We start from the raw sequence: 21,891 nt of genomic DNA, 5'->3' as shown, positions 1-21,891 counted from the left end.
AAAATGAGTAAATATAGCATCAGGCTAAAGGAAGAAGCAAAAGAAATCAAAGTTACTTGCCTGGGTAACAAGTGGCTCCAACAGCCTCTCTACTGTGAGAGTCCTGATTTCCAAACTTTTGGGGTCCCATTTCAAAATGATAGGTGACGTTGCAGAAGTCATACTCCCTAGAACAGACAAAATGACACAATATCCATGAATATTATTAGTGTAATAACCAAATATTGCATATAAATTATTTAGAGAATAGCATATATGCTGTTGTGGTGGTTTGACCTTGGCTGGACGCCAGGTGCCCACCAAGACGCTCTATCACTCCCCCTCCTCAGCAGGACAGAGGGCAGAGAAAATAAAATGGAAAAAACTCACGGGTCAAGATAAAGGCAGTTTTAATAAAACTTTGCTTAATAAAACAAAAGCAAAGGCCGCACATGTCAGCAAAGGAAAACAAAAGATTTATTCTCTCCCATCAGTAGGTGATGTCCAGCCACTTCCTGGGAAGTAGGGCTTCAGTACGCATAGAGGTTGCTCCAGAAGACAAACGTCGTAATAACGAATGCCCCCTCTCCTCCTCTTTTCCCTTAGCTTTTATTGCTAGGCAGACGTATATGGCATGGGATACCCCTTTGGTCAGTTGGGGTCAGCTGTCCTGGCTATGTCCCCTCCCAAGAACTTGCCCACCCCCAGCCTACTGGTGAGGGGGGATGTTGGAGAGACAGCCTTGATGCTGTGCCAGCACTGCTCAGCAGTAGCCAAAACACTGGTGTGTTACCAACACCTTCCTAGCTACCAATACAAAGCACAGCACTATGAGGGCTGCTATGGGGAAAATTAACTCCATCTCAGCCATATCCAATACAGCTGTTCCCATTCACATATAAAATACCTCTCCATAACGTTGCCAGTGTTCCTCTACTCCCGAGAACACAAGGGCACCACTGCCACATCCACTGAGTGCTTAAACATTTATATTCTGAATTTTCTTCTCCCCTATAACCTTAAGAATAGATACCCTGTCATGCTCCATACATGTTGTATTGGGTGTACGTGGCAAGGTTTTGGTAGTGGGGGGCTGCAGGATGGGCTCTGTCAGAAGAGGCCAGGGGCTGCTCCATGCTGGACATAGCACGGACCCACCACAGGACACAGCTGAGCCCACCAATGATGCTGGTGGCATCGCTGGGAAATCACATTTAAGATATGGCAGAATGCTGCCTGGCAGCATGAGTAGTGATGTAAAGAAAGTGTGAGAAATAATCCTGCAGATCCTGAGGTCAGAGAAGGAGGAGGGGGAGGAGGTGCTCCAGGGGCCGGAGCAGAGGTTCCCCTGCAGCCCGTGGAGCAGACCGTGGTGAAGCAGGTATTTCCCTGCAGCCCATGGAGGACGACACTGGAGCAGATATCACTGCAGGCCACGGAGGACCCAATGCAACAGCAGATGGATATGTCCTGAAGGAACTGCAGCCCGAGGAGAGCGCACGCAGGAGCAGGTTTATCCTGAAGGACTGCAGCCCATGGAGAGGACCCACACTGGAGCCGGGGAAAAATGTGAGGAAGGAGCGGCAGAGACGAAGCGTTATGAACTGACTGCAACCCCCATTCCCAACCCCCTGCGCCGCTCGGGTCGGGAGAGGCAAGGAAGTAGAAGAGTCAGGAGTGAAGGAGTGAAGTTGAGACTGGGAAAAAGTGAGGGTGGGGGAAGGTGTTTTAGATTTCGTCTTTTTTTTTCTCACAATCCAACTCTATTTCAATTAGCCATAAATTAAATTAATTTTCCCCAAGTCAAGTCTGTTTTGCCTATGCCAGTAATTGGTAAGTGATCTCCACCTACTTTTTCCCCCTGTTCTGTTGAGGAAGGGGAGTGAGAGAGCAGTTTGGTGGGCACCTGGCAGCCAGCCAAAGTCAACCCACCAACACACAGAATACAACAAATTCAACAAGCCTGTTCAGCTTTTTGAGTAAAACTTCCACACAGTATTCAGGATTTCCTAATTTTACTGCCATTTTTGCTGTAAAAACAAAAAGGATTCTCCAGACCATCTGAGGCTTAAAAGCTTAAACAAGGCCTAAAACAAAGACAACACCAAGTTGCTGTCATTTCATTTGCCATTTCAGGTTTTCATGAAATTTTCAAGAGAGTCGACTTCATTTTTGAAATTCCAAATACAGAAAAATCCAGCTGTCAGGTTGTAAGAGACATACCATGCACCTCATAGAGCTGGAAAGTGATGTAAATATTTGGTGACAAGCAATGCCACATGTAAACTAGCTTGTCCATAAAAAAAAAAAAAGGAGACACAGAAGATTTTGATGAAAAAAATGTTCATTTTAAATAATTCTGGTTTAAATATTTCCCTTTATTTTAAAATTAAAATAAAAAATTAAAAGTCCCATATACCTAGAACACCATGAGAACTCTAGCAGGGAAAGACAAACCAATAATATCATATTGTACATTGCATAAGTGAGATCCAAATCAAGCCCTCTGTATATAATCTCCCAAACGTTTAAAATTGTTTTCTCCATAAAGCTATGTTTAACTGACAAGCTAATTTCAGTAACACAAAAAAAAAACCCCAAACAATTCAGTGAACAAAATCAAAAGAAGTTCAGCTATTGCTCCTTGAAAAATAATCCACTTCATAAAGCTTAATTCAATCAGGTAAGTATTCAGTACTTAGCAACATTATCTAATATATACAAAATAAGTTCTACTGCTTTATTCAGGAGAATGTCTTGACTAATTCCTATCACTCAAAATTAACAGGTTAGTAAGTCTATGCAAAATTCATTCACAGTCTGCAAAAGATTTTCACTGTATTACTAGCAGACAACTTAAAATACTTGTTCAAAAAGAGAGGCGTATCAGAACTCCCTAATCAATGTATTTATAAATCATATATAAAAACATCCCTCAGTCTCCTCTCATTTGCAAACATTTGGTAGCAAAATTATCTGATAATATCCAGTGTGTGCTAAAGTTGCTAGTATTCAGTTTCCACTCTTCTGCAAAAAATCATTAGGCTTCATGTTTTACAATGCTGAAAACACCCATACATGTGATTAAAGAAAACTATGAGACAGTTTTTAGTTTCTGTAAACATGGTTAATGTGGGAGCTATTCTCATTTTTCCAACAGATAATGTTTAATTGTCTTTCAGAACCTGTTTCTTTTTTATATAAAGATGGTTCCTACCCCAGTTGGCCTCTGTATTCAAAAAGAAAGTTTTAAGTAGACAATTATTCTAGTCAATAATTTATGAGTTATGATATTTTTAAATGTGTCAAATACAGTTTCTTTCTTTTTAATAAGCACGCTTTTCCTCACTATTAACATGGGTACTCAAACATACACCTGTCATTATACAAAAATATATTCAAAGCTGTAACATAGTCCAAAGCCTACAAAAGCAAACTAATTTCAGTGGGTGGCAATCGTACAAAGGTGACATAAAAGATAGGATGATCAGTTGTTTCAATCAGAATACTGCTCAGTTTCAACCTTTACTAAGAAATAGAAAAAATATCCTTCAAAATTCAATATGAAAGGGTAAGCAATGCTTTCCACTATAAAAAGGATATATAAAAGAAAAAGCCTCAATAAAAATCTATAAGAAAGTTTTTCATTTGCAGCAAAATCTACTGCAAATAAGTAAAATTAAAAAGTCAAATTAGTGCATTTTCCTCAACATTTCTCCAGCTGCTGTCACAATAGCAATTTTAAATGACAAAAGACTAAAAAGAAGTTACCTGCCCAACTGTATGTATACGAAAAGATGGAATATTTCCTCCTTGCCATTTCTACAACAATCTTCCTAAACTGAGCAGGTAAACGGGAACTGCTCAGTTGGATAAAGGAAAGGATGGTAACCGTATCTTACGACTATTTGACCAAATATTCCCCAAACAATTAGCTTTAAGTACTTCACTGAAAACATAAATTGCTTCATAGCTTATACATGGCTTGTGGTTCTGCAGTACCTGTGAGGAATATAACCCGTGTGAGCAGAGGATAATGGCATCCCATAATGTTTTTCATATAAACATAAAAGTGTATTATGATAGACAGAAGAAAATAGTAGTAGCCATAAGTAAAAGAGATCTCCTTTCCTATTACCTTCCAGACCAGATTGATAACCACTGTTTTCTTAAGTAGCTTAATTTTTTTTTTTCCCCCTGGAATTTCCAACTTACTGTCTTTTTTTAGATACTCAGCAACATACTGGGACAACAATCCATTCTTTCTTCAAAATGTGAAATTAGGTTTCTTGTCTGAGTTCCAAGCTCTGTAATTTAGAAACATGTACTGATTGTTCTTTGGGGTAAATCTCATTGAATTAAAATTCACATGGTTTTTATGATTGCAGAGTTAAGAAAATATTTTTAGCAGAAAGCTTCAGTGAAACTTACTCTCTGCTGTTCACATATATTATCAACTGGCAATGTGTGATTATTAAGTTTGAATTTGAAATTTGTTATTAACAAATAAGGAAAGTAAGTTAATAGCACTGTTAATAATACTTCTAAAGAAGTATACAGATGATTGCAGTCCTAATCCTGAAACTAGCTCCACACTTTTTCAAGAATATATTTAATGAATTCTATTGCCTAGCTGTACTTTCTCTTCCTAGAACATTCGCCAAAATATTTCCATCTCTTGTTTTAAGCTTTTAGCTTTTCCTAAATACAGCAAAACAGAAATGTCTCTACCCAGTCTGGTAAGTATTGTTCAATGTGAACATTTGTTTAGGCAGTCTGTCTTCAAAGCCTATCTGTAAAGAAAATAAGTATTTACTTTTGTCAACAATTCATTAGAGTGGATTCCTATATTATATCCAAAATCTAACTATGTGTCCTGGTTTTGGCTGGGATGGAGTTGATTTTCTTCCTATTAACTGGTATAGTGCTGTGTTTTGGATGTAGTGTGAGAATAATGTTGATGACACGCTGATGTTTTGGTTGTTGCTAGGTAATGTTTACGCTAGTCAAGGACTTTTCATCTTCCCATGCCCTGCCAGATGTGCAGGGGGCTGGGAGGGAGTGTGGCCAGGGCGGCTGGCCCAGCTGGCCAATAGGCTATTCCATACCATATGACATCATGCTCAGCATATAAGGCTGGGTGAAGAAGAAGGAGGGGGGGCGTTCGGAGTGATGGCGTTTGTCTTCCCAAGTAACCGTTACGCGTGATAGAGCCCTGCTTTCCTGGCGATAGCTGAACACCTGCCTGCCAATGGGAAGTGGTGAATGAATTCCTTGTTTTGCTTTGCTTGTGTGCGCGGCTTTTGCTTTCCCTATTAAACTGTCTTTATCTCAGCCCACGAGTTTTTCTCACTTTTACCCTTCTGATTCTCTCCCCCATCCCACCTGGCGGGGGGGTGAGCGAGCGGCTGTGTGGTGCTCAGTGGCCGGCTGGGGTTAAACCACGACACTATGTCATTGGAATTCTTCATTAACATAACAGTTGCCAAAAATCTAACCCCACAACCACCCTTATCACCAACCTTTTCAAATAGCAGAATTTTACTGTTTGGAACTTTCTACAAAAACAAAACATTCTACACGTGAACTTACTTGTTTGTCTATCACGCTGTAACGCAGTTTTCTTCCATAATAGTCCTGCTTTCCTTGCGACTTAGACAAATGTACATTCTGATGGTCATAAACTGCTCGCAAGTGACAGTGCATCTCATTTCTATGCTGCAACTTAATGTAACAGTAAAAATATTTTGACTCTACATGAGCAAAAGTAACATTTACTGAAGCAAAATGATAATTTTTTAGAAATATAAGCATTGCCAGCCAAGAACAGGCTTCCAGTTGTTAGTCCAGTTCACATCTGCAGTGCAGAACACTGCACAGACGTGAAAGACAGATGCTAAACATTTCATACTGAATAAAAACCCATTCTACCTGCTTCACAGCAAATCCGAAGGATTAATCTGGTGGCAATACTAGATTGACAATATTGGCAGCACAAGCCTGTACTTCCAACAGTATATTTGCTACTGGAAGGCAAAAAATGATCTTCATTGGTGAGAAAGAAAGATGTCCAGCAAGGTAGAAAGTCATTAAGTTGAGGGGAGGCAAAAGGCAAAATAATTTAGCCCTCGTTTCCAAATATTAAATTTATAATAGCCCTAATACTTCAAGAGATTTATATGGACTATTAAAAAAAAAAGTATGCTTTACAAATGATTCTCCCATACCTCATCTTGGCTTATAATGCACATGTCCAGACTAATGGGCACTTCCACATGCTTTAAACCAATCTAATCTTCCACAGCTGAGAGGCCAGTTCAGCATTTTCTGCATGTTTCTATCCTTTGCACTTTGTAACAGTGCTGTAAATTCCATCAAGAACATAACCTGGTTGAACACTAACTAATCCTACAGAAGAAAAACGAGTTTTCATTTGACTCCAGAGCCACGTGAGTACCAGCACCAGCAACAAGCAAAGCTCCGAAAACGGCAGCAGAGGTGAAGCGGAGGACAGGACTGCCTTTTCAGCAGTAGCACAGGCACAAACTGGTTTAAGATGACTGAGAATCTGAATGACAGACAGTCTGTGCTTCTTTGGTTTGCATCCTTAGATTGAGAACCATGTCAAAACAAACACCTCTCTACACGGAGACAGGCTTATGTGAACAATATGGAATTCCATACAGCAGGATACACAATCTCTTGAGACAGAAACAGAAAAAATCTGACTGACTTCACAAACGCATTTATGTGCTTCACTGGGAGCTAGAAATCTAAATACTTGCATGGTTATATCCTTGAGTATGCCTACAGAGTATAACAGCACGACATTAGAGATGCGCAAGCTGGCTCTGAATTACCTGGTAGGGTACAGGGTAGCACAGGACAAACTAGCTCAGACAGTAGGAATACCAGCGACGCACACAGTCCTAGACACCCCACGCCTTGGCTGGTGTGGCTGGCAGAGGACTGCAGTGATACCTGCTGGTATATATAGCTAGATTCTGCCGTTACCTTACGTTTATCTGCAGTATTGAGCAATGCAGACGTACGTTGTGATCTGACCTGAGCAGCGTAAAGTGCTGTTGCAAGAGCTCTGATATTCAAGGGAGCCTGGTTTCCAACACTATTCTCAAGCCATTTGCCCATTCTCTGTCTCTACTAATACAAGAATACAAGTAGAGACAGAAGGACACAGAGAAAAATGAGCGCATAACAATTGCAAAGAAGGGAAATAAAGGAAAAATGCTGAAAGGATAGAGACTAACAATGAGGAGTAAAAGAACAACGGAAAAGGGAATAGAAAATATCCCTTTCTACAGATGAAAGCACCTATCATCAGTCAATGACAGCCCAGTACAGCCTCCAGCAGATCTGGCTGAAATGATCAGAGTTGACATGGGCAGTTCCCATCATTGCTTAAAAAAAAGGAGAAAGAAAAAAGAAAGGGGAAAAAGAAACAAAAAAAAAGAAAAAAGATGGAGCAGGACGGTTTGGAGGAATATCTGTCTCCGCACGTTTGAACAACAAGTTTTTACATACTTGTTTATTTTGTTTCATAAATGTGACTCTTCTCTCCTCTTTCCTAAAACTTAGGCAGGAAAAAATAAGCCAAAATAAACCTTTAGGCTGCACTCCCAAGCTTAACCACGCAGAGAATTTTTAATTTGAGCTTTTCTAAGCACTCAACTTCCTTGTAGATTCACAGCCTTCTCCCCTTCTGCTAACCCTCCACCTCCATGTTGAGTTGAGATTCTGGTCTGGCCTTAACAAAACCAAGTTCTTAAATGGAAGCAGCCCGTTATGCAAACCCAGACTTCTAGCCAATAAACCATTAAGTAAGGAGGAAAAAGGCCTTGACAAGGAGAGGATTACCTTGGTAACAAAGCCAGTGGGACAGTGACCATGGAGTACCCTGACACAGAAACAGGAAAACTATAAAAAGGCAATAGCTGAGTCATTCACACTTTTCAGGCACATTAACCAGCTCAGTCTTGGAGGCAACTGCCTACACCAAGACCTGACTGAGCCAGGAGGGAAAATTGCCTTAAGAAATCAAAGAGGCCATGAAGAACTCACAGGGAAGGTGCAAACTGCAGTATAAGGGGCAGCGTAACAGAAAGGTCCCACCTACACCCACCCGCACGACCTGCTTCCTCTTCTGCTTTAATTAAAAACAGTGATGACATGCTTCAAAATTCTGTTCAAAGCCTAGCTGTGTGCAATGTCCAAGTTGTTTTTATCTACTATATGGCTTAGAAAAATAATTCTGCTTTAAAGGCTCACACATCTACAGCTACAGATTGACCATCCGGGCTCTCACATCAGCATTACCTGAGATGGCCCCAAGGAACGTGGTACCACAATGCGGCAGTGGTTGTACAAACCCACATCCCCTTTGGTCCAGCACACCTTGGAGCTGCATCCAGTCCCTCAGAAGACCATTTCAGAAGGTTTAGACAAACTTTAATATGAATCCGAGGACAATCTGTGGACACTGGGACAAGAAGCTGGACTATGAATTCATTTCTCAGGTGGAGTTTACTACACAGAAGATCCTCACTCTAGCAGGATGTTAGATACCCAATTCTTGAAACACCTAAAAATCTAATGATTGATTCTCCATGAGTAAGCTGGTGATTTGGGAGGGCTATCAGTAAGAAAGATGAAAAATAGGGGGTGATTCACATTTGTTTGCTCTAACAAACATTAGGAGTAGAATTGCTTGATGTGCAAGGTAATTTACTCCAAGATGAGTAAGCAATGAAAGTGCTTGAAAGCTGTTTTAAACAGCCATACATTCAAATAATTTATCTTGCATTATTCCTAAGAACATGATTTTGTCCACTAAATAACTTTTGCTGTCAAGGTAGGGGAGTTTCTTAAAATGCTCAGTGAAATTGAAAATTTTAAGGAACCTATACCAAAAGGGAGCCCAAGCCCCAGCAAAAAATTGCCAAGTCACTTCTCTACAACTGAAGATTTTTCCACAAATCTCTCTGTATTCACACAGCTCTTCAGTGCCTCCTAATAAAAGTCTTCTCACAGAGTTTTGGACGTGATCAAAGCCTCTGAGCTCACTGCTGCTGGGATGCTGGTTCATATAGGGTCATATTGCAAGCCCAGGAAAATCAAATTATTTTAACTCAGGTCCTTGGTGCATATCCTATGTTCTGCATTCTCTCTCCCTCATACTGCCAAAATGACTGCAAACTTCTACATATAGAAAAATAATACCTTTATAAGACATTTAGATTACTGTAGTTATGATCACTTTACATAAATGACTTTCCTTTTTAGTAATAAAACCGTAACTTTTTAAAACTTTTTTCAAGTTCTGTTCCTTCTTAATAAAACATTACATCTCACGTCTTGCAGAAAAAAATTAAACTTTTATTCACTAAATCTATATACCCTCTTGTTATTTTTATTCACTGTATTAAACTGGCATTAGTAATACCAGTTTACATTTTACAAGAGCAGAGAAACATTAAGCATCTTTAGTTTACACTAACACGTTTGCTCCCCTTGCAATACAGATTTTATATCTCAAATTGCAACATTTCTTCAAAAAAAGTTCTTGAACTTGGCTCCAACCATGACTTTGCAAGCTTCTGTTTCTGCATGTAGGGGTCATCCTTTCACTGAAAGTATCCTATTTACAGTTCCTCATACTTGGAAGCTACAGTTAACCTTACCTCTGTATTTCCCTGCAGCTTTTCTTCATTTCTCTGAAAGAGAACTCTTTATTCCACAAGATCAACTGTTGCTAGCTTCAAATGCAACAATTTACATTTTTTTTCCTATGGAGAGTCAAAGCTTTAGGGTCTTTTGTGCTTTTTTGGTTTGGTTGGCTTTTTAAGACGACTATTTCCCTGCTAGTTTCAGTACAGTAGCAGTACTGCTAGTATCATCTCTACAAGTTCTTCTCCTTCATTAAGCTTTAAATTATCTCACTATTAATTATTTTAATTAAGAGTTTTTTGCTCTTGTTCCTACAGATGCAACACTATTTTCCTGCACTGAGCAGAATCTTTTAGTTATCTGAACTACAGATGCAACCAGCCCAAAGCTTGTACAATTTCACCGTGACATACTGGATGACAACAGTCTCCCTTTGCCCTTGTAAAGTCTACAAGCTTCCATACTATGGAGAAGGAGCTGTTCCATTTTCCAACTCCATAATTAACACATAAAACAGGATTGTTTTCAAACAAAGCCCTGTGGGAGCACAGTTGACATTTTCCTCTGCAATTAATATTAAGGGCCATTAATAACCTTTCTGAACATTCCCACCAACTTCTAGATGCACACATTGTCTCGTTGCTGGTATCTGCATTTGTCAATCTGTTCATCAACTACCTCTGAGAAATTTCTAAAAATCTTAGAGAAATTTATCATCTAATCTTGTGTTCATTAAATCTGCTCTTTCTTTAAGCATGTTAAAGAAAGTCGCTCTATCCCTAGGAAGGCCATTCAGAATAGGCCTCATATTCTGATAGAAGCCACATGTACCATTCCGTAATTATTTACCGCTGTTCCACTAATCCAAAAAAAGGACAAAGTAGAAATCTGTAATGATGGAAATAAGTTTTAAGAATAAGAACTAAATTGCTTAACTCTGCTTGGTCCCTTATTACTGAAACTTTTCCTGATGTTATTCTTATGCTGATGGCTGTTTTAAATAAAGCACAATGCATAGATAGCCATCCATGATGATATCCAAAAACTTTTATCTTCCCCAGCTGTGTGTTCGCAGGATTTGCTGTAGTTTTGTTAGTCCGGAAATAATGAAATGCAGTGTGGCATAAGAATCACAACACCATTATGTTCTCAAATGAATTAATTTAATTAAAGATAATAAAGGTCTGTGTTTCCTATTCAGAACAGTCCTTTATTCAAAAGGAAATAAGTAACGTAGACAATCAGAGAACACACACAATTCCTAATGTAAAAGATGACATCCAACGGTGCAGATGACATGCTTAATGAAAACAACTGTTTTTAAAAGTAGCTGTTTCTCTAAAACCCTACACATAATTTTGGAAAAAAATGAACTTAAAGAGAGACCAGAGCGCCTAACACCTGTCCTCTCTCTTTAATCTATTATACTGTTGGACTAATTTTGATTTTTCCTTATTTTTCTTTAAAACGTAGAGTACAGAAGACATTCCAGAAGAGTAGAAAAAAAACATCGTGCCTTTGTTTAAAATTTGAAGATGGAACAACTTCAGAGTAAGGCTGTCAATCCAACATCAACCTCTCACAAAACAATGGGAAAAGTAGGCACTTGAATCTGTTAACAACAATTACGCAGGAGTTACAAAATTGCTGTTAGTATCATAGATTTATAGATTTTTAATTAATTTTAGATATCGTAAAAAAGAAAAAAAAAATATTGTAACAGACTCCTCAATCCAGACCAAGCTATACTGAAATCCAGTAAGTGAAAGCTGAAATTAAACAAGTTCTTAATAGAAATAAACAGCTTTTAAAATATTTTAAAATAGGAAAAATATTTACAGGGAACAATTTACAAGGACCTGAGATGGATTTTCCATCACTGCTTATTTTAAATTCAGAAATTCACTGCCTCAGACGTAAGGATTACTTTAAACAGGACTGACTTCGTTAAAAGACACGGTGCATGTTATGCAGGTGATTACACTAATCGCATCTCTTCCTTCCAGCATGTCATTCTGTGAATGTATGAAAACACACTGCTTAAAGTTTTGTAGAGATGCTCGCTTCAATCAAATATAAAACTATTACTGCATTGCTATATGGAGAAACTTGCTACTTAACCTCAAATGCATCACAAGACAAAAAACCTTGACAAAACAAAAGCAAAGGATGGGATCCGGCTTCATTTCAGAAAATTCTGTACAGCCATGTGAACACTTTGAAGGTCATTTTATGGTACCCAACAAATAACCAGGTTTCCAGAGAAGCCGATTCACACGCTCCAGCAATAACTAAATTCAGTTTTTATTGAACTGAATTCCAGAACCCTTGAACTCTAGCAGGGAACACTGTATACAATCTACAACACTACCTTCCATTAAGATAAGAAGCATATAGATTTAAGAGTTCCCGCTAATTACAAATGTGCCAGTACGGGTCAGACAGGCCAGTGACATCTAAAGATTTGTGCTCTATGGCAACATAATTCACATGGCTGGAAAGCCACTGGCACTGACTGGTACAATCCACTATTTCTTTAAAACTGCCCATAAAATACAGAAAATTATTTGATGTGAAGAATGAACATGTTAGGATTTGTTTGTTTTAAGCAATGTTTCTCCAGCTTTAGCTAAAGGGATTACTTACAGAAGCGAGAGATAGAAAGATAACAACCTAATGGCAGCTGATATTTACAGTATACATACAGAGCTGTAGCATAAAAAGTTACTATCATTGTAGCTAATTTCCTAACCATACCACTATTTTAAAGTTTCCTCCTTTATATCTTACTATGAAAAAAGCCAGCTTTCAAGACAGCAAATTTATTTTATTTGGCTCACATCCACGTCTTTAATAACCTCAGTGTATGTTGCCAGCCATCACAATGATGCATAAATGTTCTTGGGTTTTACTAGGATCCTCAGAGTAGAATTAAAGAAAACGAAGAAGATAATTCAATAGCGGCAAGTGTCATCGTTTGTCTCCATTGCACAGGCATGTAAAGTATCCAATGTCACCATTTGTCCCTGATTGTGGTATGTTCATTCTTTAAGACTGAGTAGTTTTTGGGTTTTTTATACTGTATTTAAATATCTAGTCAATAGGTGATTCTCTTGGTCTTGCTAATCCATAGCATCCTATCACTTGTTCTGCTGCCTTGCACAAAGCACTGTAAGCTTGTCCCTCATGGCTATCTTGTTGTTGTTCTGTTGGGTTTTATTACATGTTTACATCCCATTCTTTAAATTCCCTATTTGTCCTCACATAATTCCACTGTGCCATACTTTTTTTTTAAAATAATTCTTATCACTGCAGCTCCAGCTTTCTAATGTCCGACAGCAGACTAGATGTGGCTGCTTCAAGTCTACTCAGCAATTCTATTAATACTCTACTTTGTGACATGATATCCAATGTATTATCATCAGTCCGTATTTTTTGCTTTCTGTGTAGTACTCATAGCTAAACTTTTTTTTTCCCCACCTCATCCATGAAGAAACTGTAGGAGGAAGGAAACAACCATCCCAAGGACAAATGAGTCTACTACTTCTATTATTTCCCTACTCATACATTTCATGACTTATTCATTCCTTTTTGTCTGAGATGTAATTGTAATCTCAATTGTAATGACTCTGTCTGAGATGTAATTAGCATTAATTTGGAGTCCAAGCCAACAATACCTGTAACACCTGCAGAACATACACGTCCCTTCAAAAATATCATGCTTTTCAAAGGCCCAAAAATCGTATTTTTAAAAACAATAATTTCCTCAGACCTGTGTTATTAACCAACACCTGAAATAAGGAGAAAAAAAAAACCAAAAAAAACCCCATAGTGGCAAATCAAATTTACAATTTTCTGGTCAATTGTCATACATATGGACATGTTATCTATACTAGCTAGGACTTCTACAGTCACTGTTCTAGAAATCTTTAGAAAAATCTTTTCTTAAAATTAGCTGCTGATATCTATGATATGACCACAAGTGAACACAAGAGAGTTCCAATAAAATTAGTGGCTAGACTAGACTACATCTGCAATTCCTAACAGATTGAGAGAATTTCTCAGATTCATCACTGTGACTGTAATTCAGCCCTACATCAACCACTCCTTTGAGCCGGATCTACTTGTAGCTTTTCTTTCAATTAAGCAAACTAAAAATACTACAAGGCCTTTGAATTAGTAAAACTAGATTTTATTCAAACACAGCTTGGCCATTATAATAAAGAAAATTCAGGAAGACAAAATCAAAATGAAAGGGATTTATGAAAAATTGTATCTCCTTTCTACTGCGTCCTTCCAGGGTAGATCTTTTCCTTTGGTCTTGCTCTCAGATCTAGCACTTTGTGGAGGCTTGTTGGGTAGCAACACATTTTACTATGTCTTTGATAGCCCGAAAAAGTCCATTTCCAACACTGTTATAACACATCTTCTTGGGTGTCTATTCATTACTTCTTAAGAAGGCATCAGGTTTCTGGTGATTCTACAGGTTCCAAACTTGTTTCTGTGTCTCACGCTGCCTCCCTGATCCACTATACTTTTATAATTCAAACAAACTACCATATGGCCCCAGTTTTATTATTTTCTTTTACTTTCATGTCCTTTCCCCCTTCTCTTATGTTTCTGAGAAACTTAGTTACTGACAATAAATTAACTGATCTCAGGACTGAACACAACATCTGCTGATGTGCAAAATGCCAATCCACGTAATCCAATCATTTAGCTGTTCCTCCCTTTTTCCTTCCTCCCAACCAAACAAGAACCATGGAGCAGAACTGCTTTGAAGTTCTTAAAATAGCTATGAAAAAGATAGATGAAAGTTAACTTTGATAAATGTAAAGTGATAAAAAACAGGAAAAAGGACCAGGATCCTGATTCTATACATAACGATGGACTCTGGAATTGGTTATTAATACCCAGGAATGCAATCTGTGAATTACAATAGCTTTATGTAAATGTCAGCTTAACACAGAGTAGCAACCAAAAATAAAGTGAGGAATTATTCTGAAAGGGAAAGAAAACAAAACAGGTAAAACACAATTATGCCATTATAAATCCATATCATGAACACTATTTGGCCATCACTTTTCTACAAACAATTGCAGAACTGAGAAATACACAGTGGCAACAAGGACGATCAAGGACTTCAAGGAACAACGGAATATATTTAAAAACTTCATTATACAGAAGAAAAAACTGAGGGGGAATACAATACAGCCAACAAAACCAGAAGTATCACGGATAAAGCGAAACAATCTTTTGCTTTTGTCTTTTTCAATGAAAAAAAAAAAAAAGAAAGAAAAAAATGTCAAATAAAAAACCTACATGTTAAGTTATCAGCAAAGGTTTTGGAATTCCTTGTCATAGGGTACTGCAGATGCTAGAAGTTTACATCAGCTCATAAATTAACTCAATACATTCATGAAAGGGAAAGGAAGGGGGGGGGGGAAACAACCGCACAAAACAAAGAACAAAACCTCACAGATTGACCTGAAGCCCCTGAGCTGCAGGCTGTCCGAGGCCTGGAGGGTAGTCCACTGAGTGCTTTCTCTACACTTTTACTCTGAGGAATCAACCGTTTCACCTCCTCATTAAATGGAGCCTAAAACTGTTGACACTCTGGCCTACTGTCTACTGTGGTAAAAAGTGAAAGACAAATCACTTGGAGACAATCTCCAGGAAGATAAGGAAACCTCAAGGGAATAAAAGATTGGGCCAACTTTTTGGAGTGAGAGAAATCTACTCCCTTTCCTATTCTTGTGTGACAAAATAACCAGGGCACGCGGTGCCAAGCTATTCCAGCAGGAATAGCTTTGCCCTGACAAGGCAGATCAGGAATCGAGTAACCCAGTAGATAGTGAGGGTAAACACAGAGATGACAGCTCCAATTTGCCTTTGAAGCATGAGCAACTTCATTTACTAAAAGAGGCGCATAGAGGAATCATTCAGCTTAGCACATAGGCACTCAAGAAAATTACTTCATATCATAGATCTACAATGTTCCTGGAAGTGAGGAATCAGTACGGAGAATGACAGGGACAGAGAATAACTCAAGTGTTGAACTGGTGGTGACACTTACAGCGGTAAGTTACACACGATACAGTGGTACTGCTTTTGATGCCTCTCACTCCACTAGAAGCTCCTCACTACAAGAAGGACATGGAGGTGCTGGAGCGTGTCCAGAGAAGGGCAACGAAGCTGGTGAAGGGTCTGGAGCACAAGTCTGATGAGGAGCGGCTGAGGGAACTGCGACTGTTTAGCCTGGAGAAGAGGAGGCTGAGGGGAGACCTCATCGCGCTCTACAACTACCTGAAAGGAGGTTGCAGTGAGGTGGGGCTTGGTCTCTTCTCCCAAGTAACAAGTGATAGGACGAGAGGAAATGGCCTCAAGTTGCGCCAGGGAAGGTTTAGATTGGACGTTAAGAAAAATTTCTTTACTGAAAGAGTGGGCAAGCATTGGAACAGGCTGCCCAGGGAAGTGGTGGAGTCACCAACCCTGGAGGTATTTAAAAGATGTGTAGATGAGGCGCTTAGGGACATGGTTTAGTGGGCGTGGTGGTGTTGGGTTGACCGTCGGACCTGATGATCTTAGAGGTCTTTTCCAACCTTAATGATTCTATGATTTTATGACTCTAAGTCAAGAGGGGGGTTCAGACAACACTCTATGGGCTGTTGGTACCAAAAGAGATAGAAAACGCATCAGAGACAATATATATGTAGATGTATACATGATCTATTTATTAGTCAAGACAAGGACCCTTTTGTCTTGCCCATAGAGGTAACGCACGTGCCCTTGTCTCCCTTGTGCCTCATTTCAGCAACTAAATATAAAGACCCTTTGTTAGTCCATTTCAGGTTGATCAGCTCCTTGCTATCATTTTAGTTTGACAGTAAAACGTCACATTCAACCAAATATTCACATTATTTTCTGCACTTCTTCCCTTCTCTAGTCCCAGCTTTTAAAGGACCCTCAATAGTTCACGCATTCTCAAAACAAGCAATATAGGTTTAAATCCTCTATACTACTTTTAATCCATGGTGATCTTGCACAATTACTTAATGGTAAGATAGTAGCTCATGAGAAAATTCAAAAGAAAGTGAACTCATTTCAAGAAATAGGATTCTATTTAACAGCATTTAATTACATCCTTAGATCACAGAAAGGAATTGAAACATTCATACAAGCAATTAATATTTTTTAACGTAGTAAGGGCAAACTCTTCTGAACCAGTTATTATTAAGAAAATACTCTCCTTTTGAAACTTTTTTGGTTTTTCATTTCTTTATGTCATGGATAGAGAGGTATCCCACTAGAATATTTGAAAATAATATATTCTGACAAATCAAATAAATGCCTTAGCAATAAATATTCCACTTCATTCCTGGATGACTCTTGCGATCGTCTTTCATTTGTCATCTACTTTAATGTTAGCATAAAAGACATTGCTTTTCTCCAAATAAAAAGTTATTACCAAATTAACCCCCCGATTTCTTTTTAATAAACTGTTTCAAAAGTATATGCCATTTTTTCCTACAATTTAACTCTAAAAAACTCCTAACACATAAAATATACTATAATCAAAAAGATATCAATAAACTACTGCTGTTCTAATTTTTCCAAAAAGGACTGTAGTATAAATGCCAGAAAAATTACAACCAAAAAAAAATCCTTCCATCCATTTCTTTTTATTTATCTCTTTTGTTATCTCTCCCTTAAGTTATCTCTAGTGACAGCATCTATGACATTAAAACTTTCCAAGAGCAGTAGCATCAGAAATTTACTGGTTCTTAACCCATTTTGTTCTTTATATTCTTCCATTAGAACCACTTCTTCAGCTTCCCCTAGTTGTTCACCGTGAATTTGAAATCACAAAGAGGAAAAGCTTAACATTTTATTTTTATTGCCACTGAAATACCACATTCAAAGCCTGAGTTCAAGAAGATCAAATAATGACATTATGGTAAATACGTCACATTATCAGACATCTTGATAGCACTTATTTGGGAAGGCTGGCATAATTTATGACATGTCCTAGTCTTTCCTCTCATTTGTACTCATCGCAGGACAAAAGGAGCATTGCCTCTGAGAATATGATGACCTAATGGGAACAAACCTTCAGCATTCATCTTCACTTTTATAGTTGCAATGTCACCTTTTGCAATTTCTATACAATGCTCTTCAGATTGGGAGCCACAAGCTTATCTCTTTTTCATTAATATTTTTGATGCTACGTATTTTGTTTAGAAACACAGTATTCATGCCTGAGAAGAAAGCATGAAGTCAAAAGAGATTATTTTGTGGAATTAATTTTGATCCTGTCATCAGTGAGACAAGTGCCTGAGAGGGAAAAAATGACAATTTCTTAAATGTTCTTGATACAATCAATGTCCTAATCACCACTGCTGTGTCTTACTTTCATTCAGATTTATCTATCCATCATCCATAGTTCCATTCTTTTAGAATGCCTTAAGATAATCTGTTTCATTTTACCAGCAGGTAACAGAGGAATGAAAAGTAGCTCAGCTTATCCTGGCCAGATAAAAGCCATACCCTGTAAGGATCCAGCTACTTCTACTTCCATTAAAATAAGCTTAATTAATTTAAATGTAACATTTTCAGAATAAGCTTTGTACACAGTTGACCTTGCTCTCTGAAATAACCTTTTACACCATCCTGCTTGAATCACATAAATTGTCTCCTCTGTCAATTCAATTCCTTATGGCTATGATTCTTCCTTTTCATGTCCTGTCCTTATCAGCTGCCTATCTACAAATACATGTCATAAATTATACTGTCTCAAAGGACCACAGTATAATTTTCTACTGTTGTTGTAAACTACAGGTTAAAAGTACAACTAAAAAAATGTACGGAAATCTAGTTATATACTAAATATTTAATTCACCTTCTGTGAGATAACATGAATATATTTCTATGACTGAAAGATTTTTGTTCTTTTAGGAATTATTTCCTCTTTTTCTTTATTCGTCATCACACCCCCACCACCCCTAAAATATAAAACAAACAAAGAAAAAAGTAGGTGTACTTTAAATTCAAAATTAGGAATTCAAGTTATTCCTTCTAGGAAGTTCAAGTTATTCCTTCTAGGAAAAAGAAAAGGAAAAGCAGGTATAATTGTTCCTGAAATTAAAAAGATCAATTTGACAAATTACTCTTAATTTCCACATTCATCACAGAAGAACATAATATATGGATAAGTTTTACTAGGAATATAAAACTGTACAAACCCAACTTTCTGCTATAAGAGACAATTCAACATTTTTGTGCCTTTCATTATTAAACAAGAAGGAGCACTAACTTATTTACCAAGCATTTATACACTCTCTAACTCCTTCTCCTCAAATGTGGTAATTACTAAAGTGTTTAAACATAAAATTGCACATAACAGCTTTAAAATTTTATATAAATCGTTTCACTCACGATTCTATTTTTGCATTCAAAAATCAGAAATTCCCTATGACTGCCGGCCAACAAAATTTCAAAGTAATTTCAATTCTAACAAGTGATGTTGCTTTGGAGGTTACATGCATTACCTGCCTTTCCCACTGTCCACTTTCTGCTTTCCAGTGTCTACTGGTTTTCCAGCCAGAACGGATAGCGCCAGAGTCCATTTCTAATCTCACCTCTTACAGAGACCTGACTCACTCAGACTTGCCAAGCCACACAATTCAATCTGAAATGGGATTTGTCACACAGGATTTTTTCCTGTAGTACACAGAAAGCTTAACACTGCACATGGCTGATCAAACAGAACATTGTAGCACCTAACTATACAGAAGCCTGAATCCAAAAAATCTGAATCCTGGCTCCTGTTTACAAGCATCTGATGAGTCTTCATGTATTTGCCTATAAGTTACCATTTCCTATTACGCACCATTTGGCAGGAGTAGTTAATTAGTTTTTCCATATGCCAGCACATATATAAATTCCAATTATTAGCAGTGTTATATCATCAGTTTACACAAATTACCTTTAAATCCAATATTTGCCTATCTTCTGGTCTGCATATCCTCCTCCAGACAACAGCATCTATGTTTTGGAGGATTTGTTAGTTCTTTGAAGAGATATATGCTTCTTGATATTTAACCAAATATTTAAGTTGTCACCACTTGCATCACCAAGGTCTTCATTACTTCATCTGAAAAACTACATAATTTGTTCTAGGCTCACATATAGTAATTGAAGGACACAATAATGCTGTTTCACATACAACATTATTTCTGATCAATGCAATACTAAAACTCATGAACCTGAGAGCACTGGATGGAATTTCCAGAAACAGCTGAACAGCACTTCGAATTTCACTACAACAAAGTAAAAGGCATAGCATTCTTCCACCTCAAATCACCAAAATCTCCATTTATTGAATTCTTACTCTTCCCCTTCCCTCGTGGTGTGAAACAGAAAAGCAAAAACCATACTTCCAAAAAGAACCTGGTTGAAGGAGAGAGAGAGAAGAAGGAAACCAACCTCTTGTTCCTTTGTACAAATGGTAGCAAGTACTAAATATCGAATAGTTATGGCATGGTCTACATTTCAGTCCAGCAGAATAGGATCTATGCCTGGTCCAAACACTGTTTAGAAACACTAGCCCCTGACTGCGTGGTCATACCACAATACTAAGTTCAGCTTGTTGGATGAATATGTTTGCCCAAGCACAGTCCCGAGTTATGACAATTTCTACCATTTTCAGGCCAAAAGTGTATCACCGCTTCCCATCTAGAAAACGAGTAGTGCCATCTGCCAGCTGGGTGATTACTTCTTACCCCTTGAATCTCATCGTGAAACATGGGCTGGCTTACTGTCACCGTTTGGCATAATCAATGTGAAAGAGCATGTAAAAACAGAACCTACAAAAAGTATTTGAAAATGTCACACTTCAGAAGACATATTACCTTAAGAGTTTCATCTTTATCAAAAAAATAAGGAATTATATTTGATTAATGACTCCACCAGCCATGGTGGAATCCTCCGGGCACAGAACACACACTTGCCTTCATACTGGTGCCATAGCTTGATTTTGTAGGTAGCTACTTTTTTTTTTTTTATAATCTGGGTATTGACTCCGTGGGCAATTCAGGTAGTTCCTACATGATAAAATGCTCAAAAGCAGATTATAAGTAAAATATAGAGTCAAGTTCTCTAACGACTATTTACTTTAGAAGGTATAACGGGAAAGGAAAAGTAGTTAAAATATGCCAGCAACTCTAGAAAAGCTAAATGAAAAGCTAAGTTCCCATTGACAGCCACATTATGATTTTCGAGATTTTTCATGAAAGGTCTTAGGGGAGGAAAAAGGCTAAGCTTCATAAAATAATAAGCAGAACAAACCAAGGTAAAAAATATATATATTTCACTTAGGGCTCTAGTATTTTAAACCACTTCAGCTTTGCCTTATGCTGTGTAACTCCTACAGAAACTACCGAGTCATTTTCTCGTACTGCAGCAAAATGCGTTATTTTTTCCCAATATATCTGCTGGGTTTTTGGCTCTTCTTTGCTAACTATGAAAGCCTAAGACTTAGGTATCAAGGAGACATCCGAGCAAGGTTTGGGATGGAAAGAATTTCAGTATCAGCCATGGATATACATATGCTTGGTCATGCCAAAATGTTATAATGGCATTCACTATGTAACACAAAAGAAGCAATCATCTGCAATAAGGACCACACAGAAGACAACCCAAGGAAACAGAAGAGTAAAGTATCTCATTTTTCACACCAGATTACACAAGCAGTTACAAATTCTAAAGGAAGTATGCTAAAAGGGCTACTTTCCACTAAAAGAGAAAGGATATGATTTTACAAGCCCAATATTATGTTTTCATTCATAAAATCTGGGAACAGGGCCAGACCTGACTGCACACATTCAATTTGACCTTTCAGGAACATTTATTTCACTGCAGAACCTCCACACTAATACATAACTTTGAATTATACCACTAATGCCAGTCACAGATATCACCTCCCAGTGAAGAGGCAGTTATTTATAAAATCCTCCTGGGACCATCACTCGTAAAGTATCCATCCTACAGATTACACCAATGAGCCTGGTTATCTAAAGAAAGTGACAGTTTTGGATTCTAGCGATGCAATTCACTAAATTGTGTTGATTAACACAGAATCTTGCAATAATGGTAGTGACTGCGTCCAAGGAAGTAACTCCACTTTTCTATGACTGTTCAGTTCAATGGTGCCCGAACTTTTCAGCCAAG

The 21,891-nt window shown here is 37.9% G+C and overlaps 1 protein-coding gene across 2 annotated transcripts in view; it reads right to left on the bottom strand.

Moving 5' to 3' along the window:
* Window positions 1–21,891, bottom strand: part of CTNNA2 (catenin alpha 2) — a 527,667-nt gene that overhangs the window by 466,283 nt on the left and 39,493 nt on the right. For both annotated transcript variants that reach the window (XM_075148429.1, XM_075148430.1), the window contains exon 2: window positions 61–167. In XM_075148429.1, the coding sequence (XP_075004530.1) occupies window positions 61–162 (102 nt within the window). In that variant the 5' untranslated portion in view covers window positions 163–167. The remainder of the gene's footprint in view (window positions 1–60; window positions 168–21,891) is intronic.

Source organism: Calonectris borealis, chromosome 4 (genome assembly GCF_964195595.1).
Source record: "Calonectris borealis chromosome 4, bCalBor7.hap1.2, whole genome shotgun sequence".
NCBI lineage: Eukaryota > Metazoa > Chordata > Aves > Procellariiformes > Procellariidae > Calonectris > Calonectris borealis.
The sequence above is the reverse complement of the archived record's forward strand: the minus strand, read 5'-3'. Positions and strand labels throughout refer to the sequence as shown.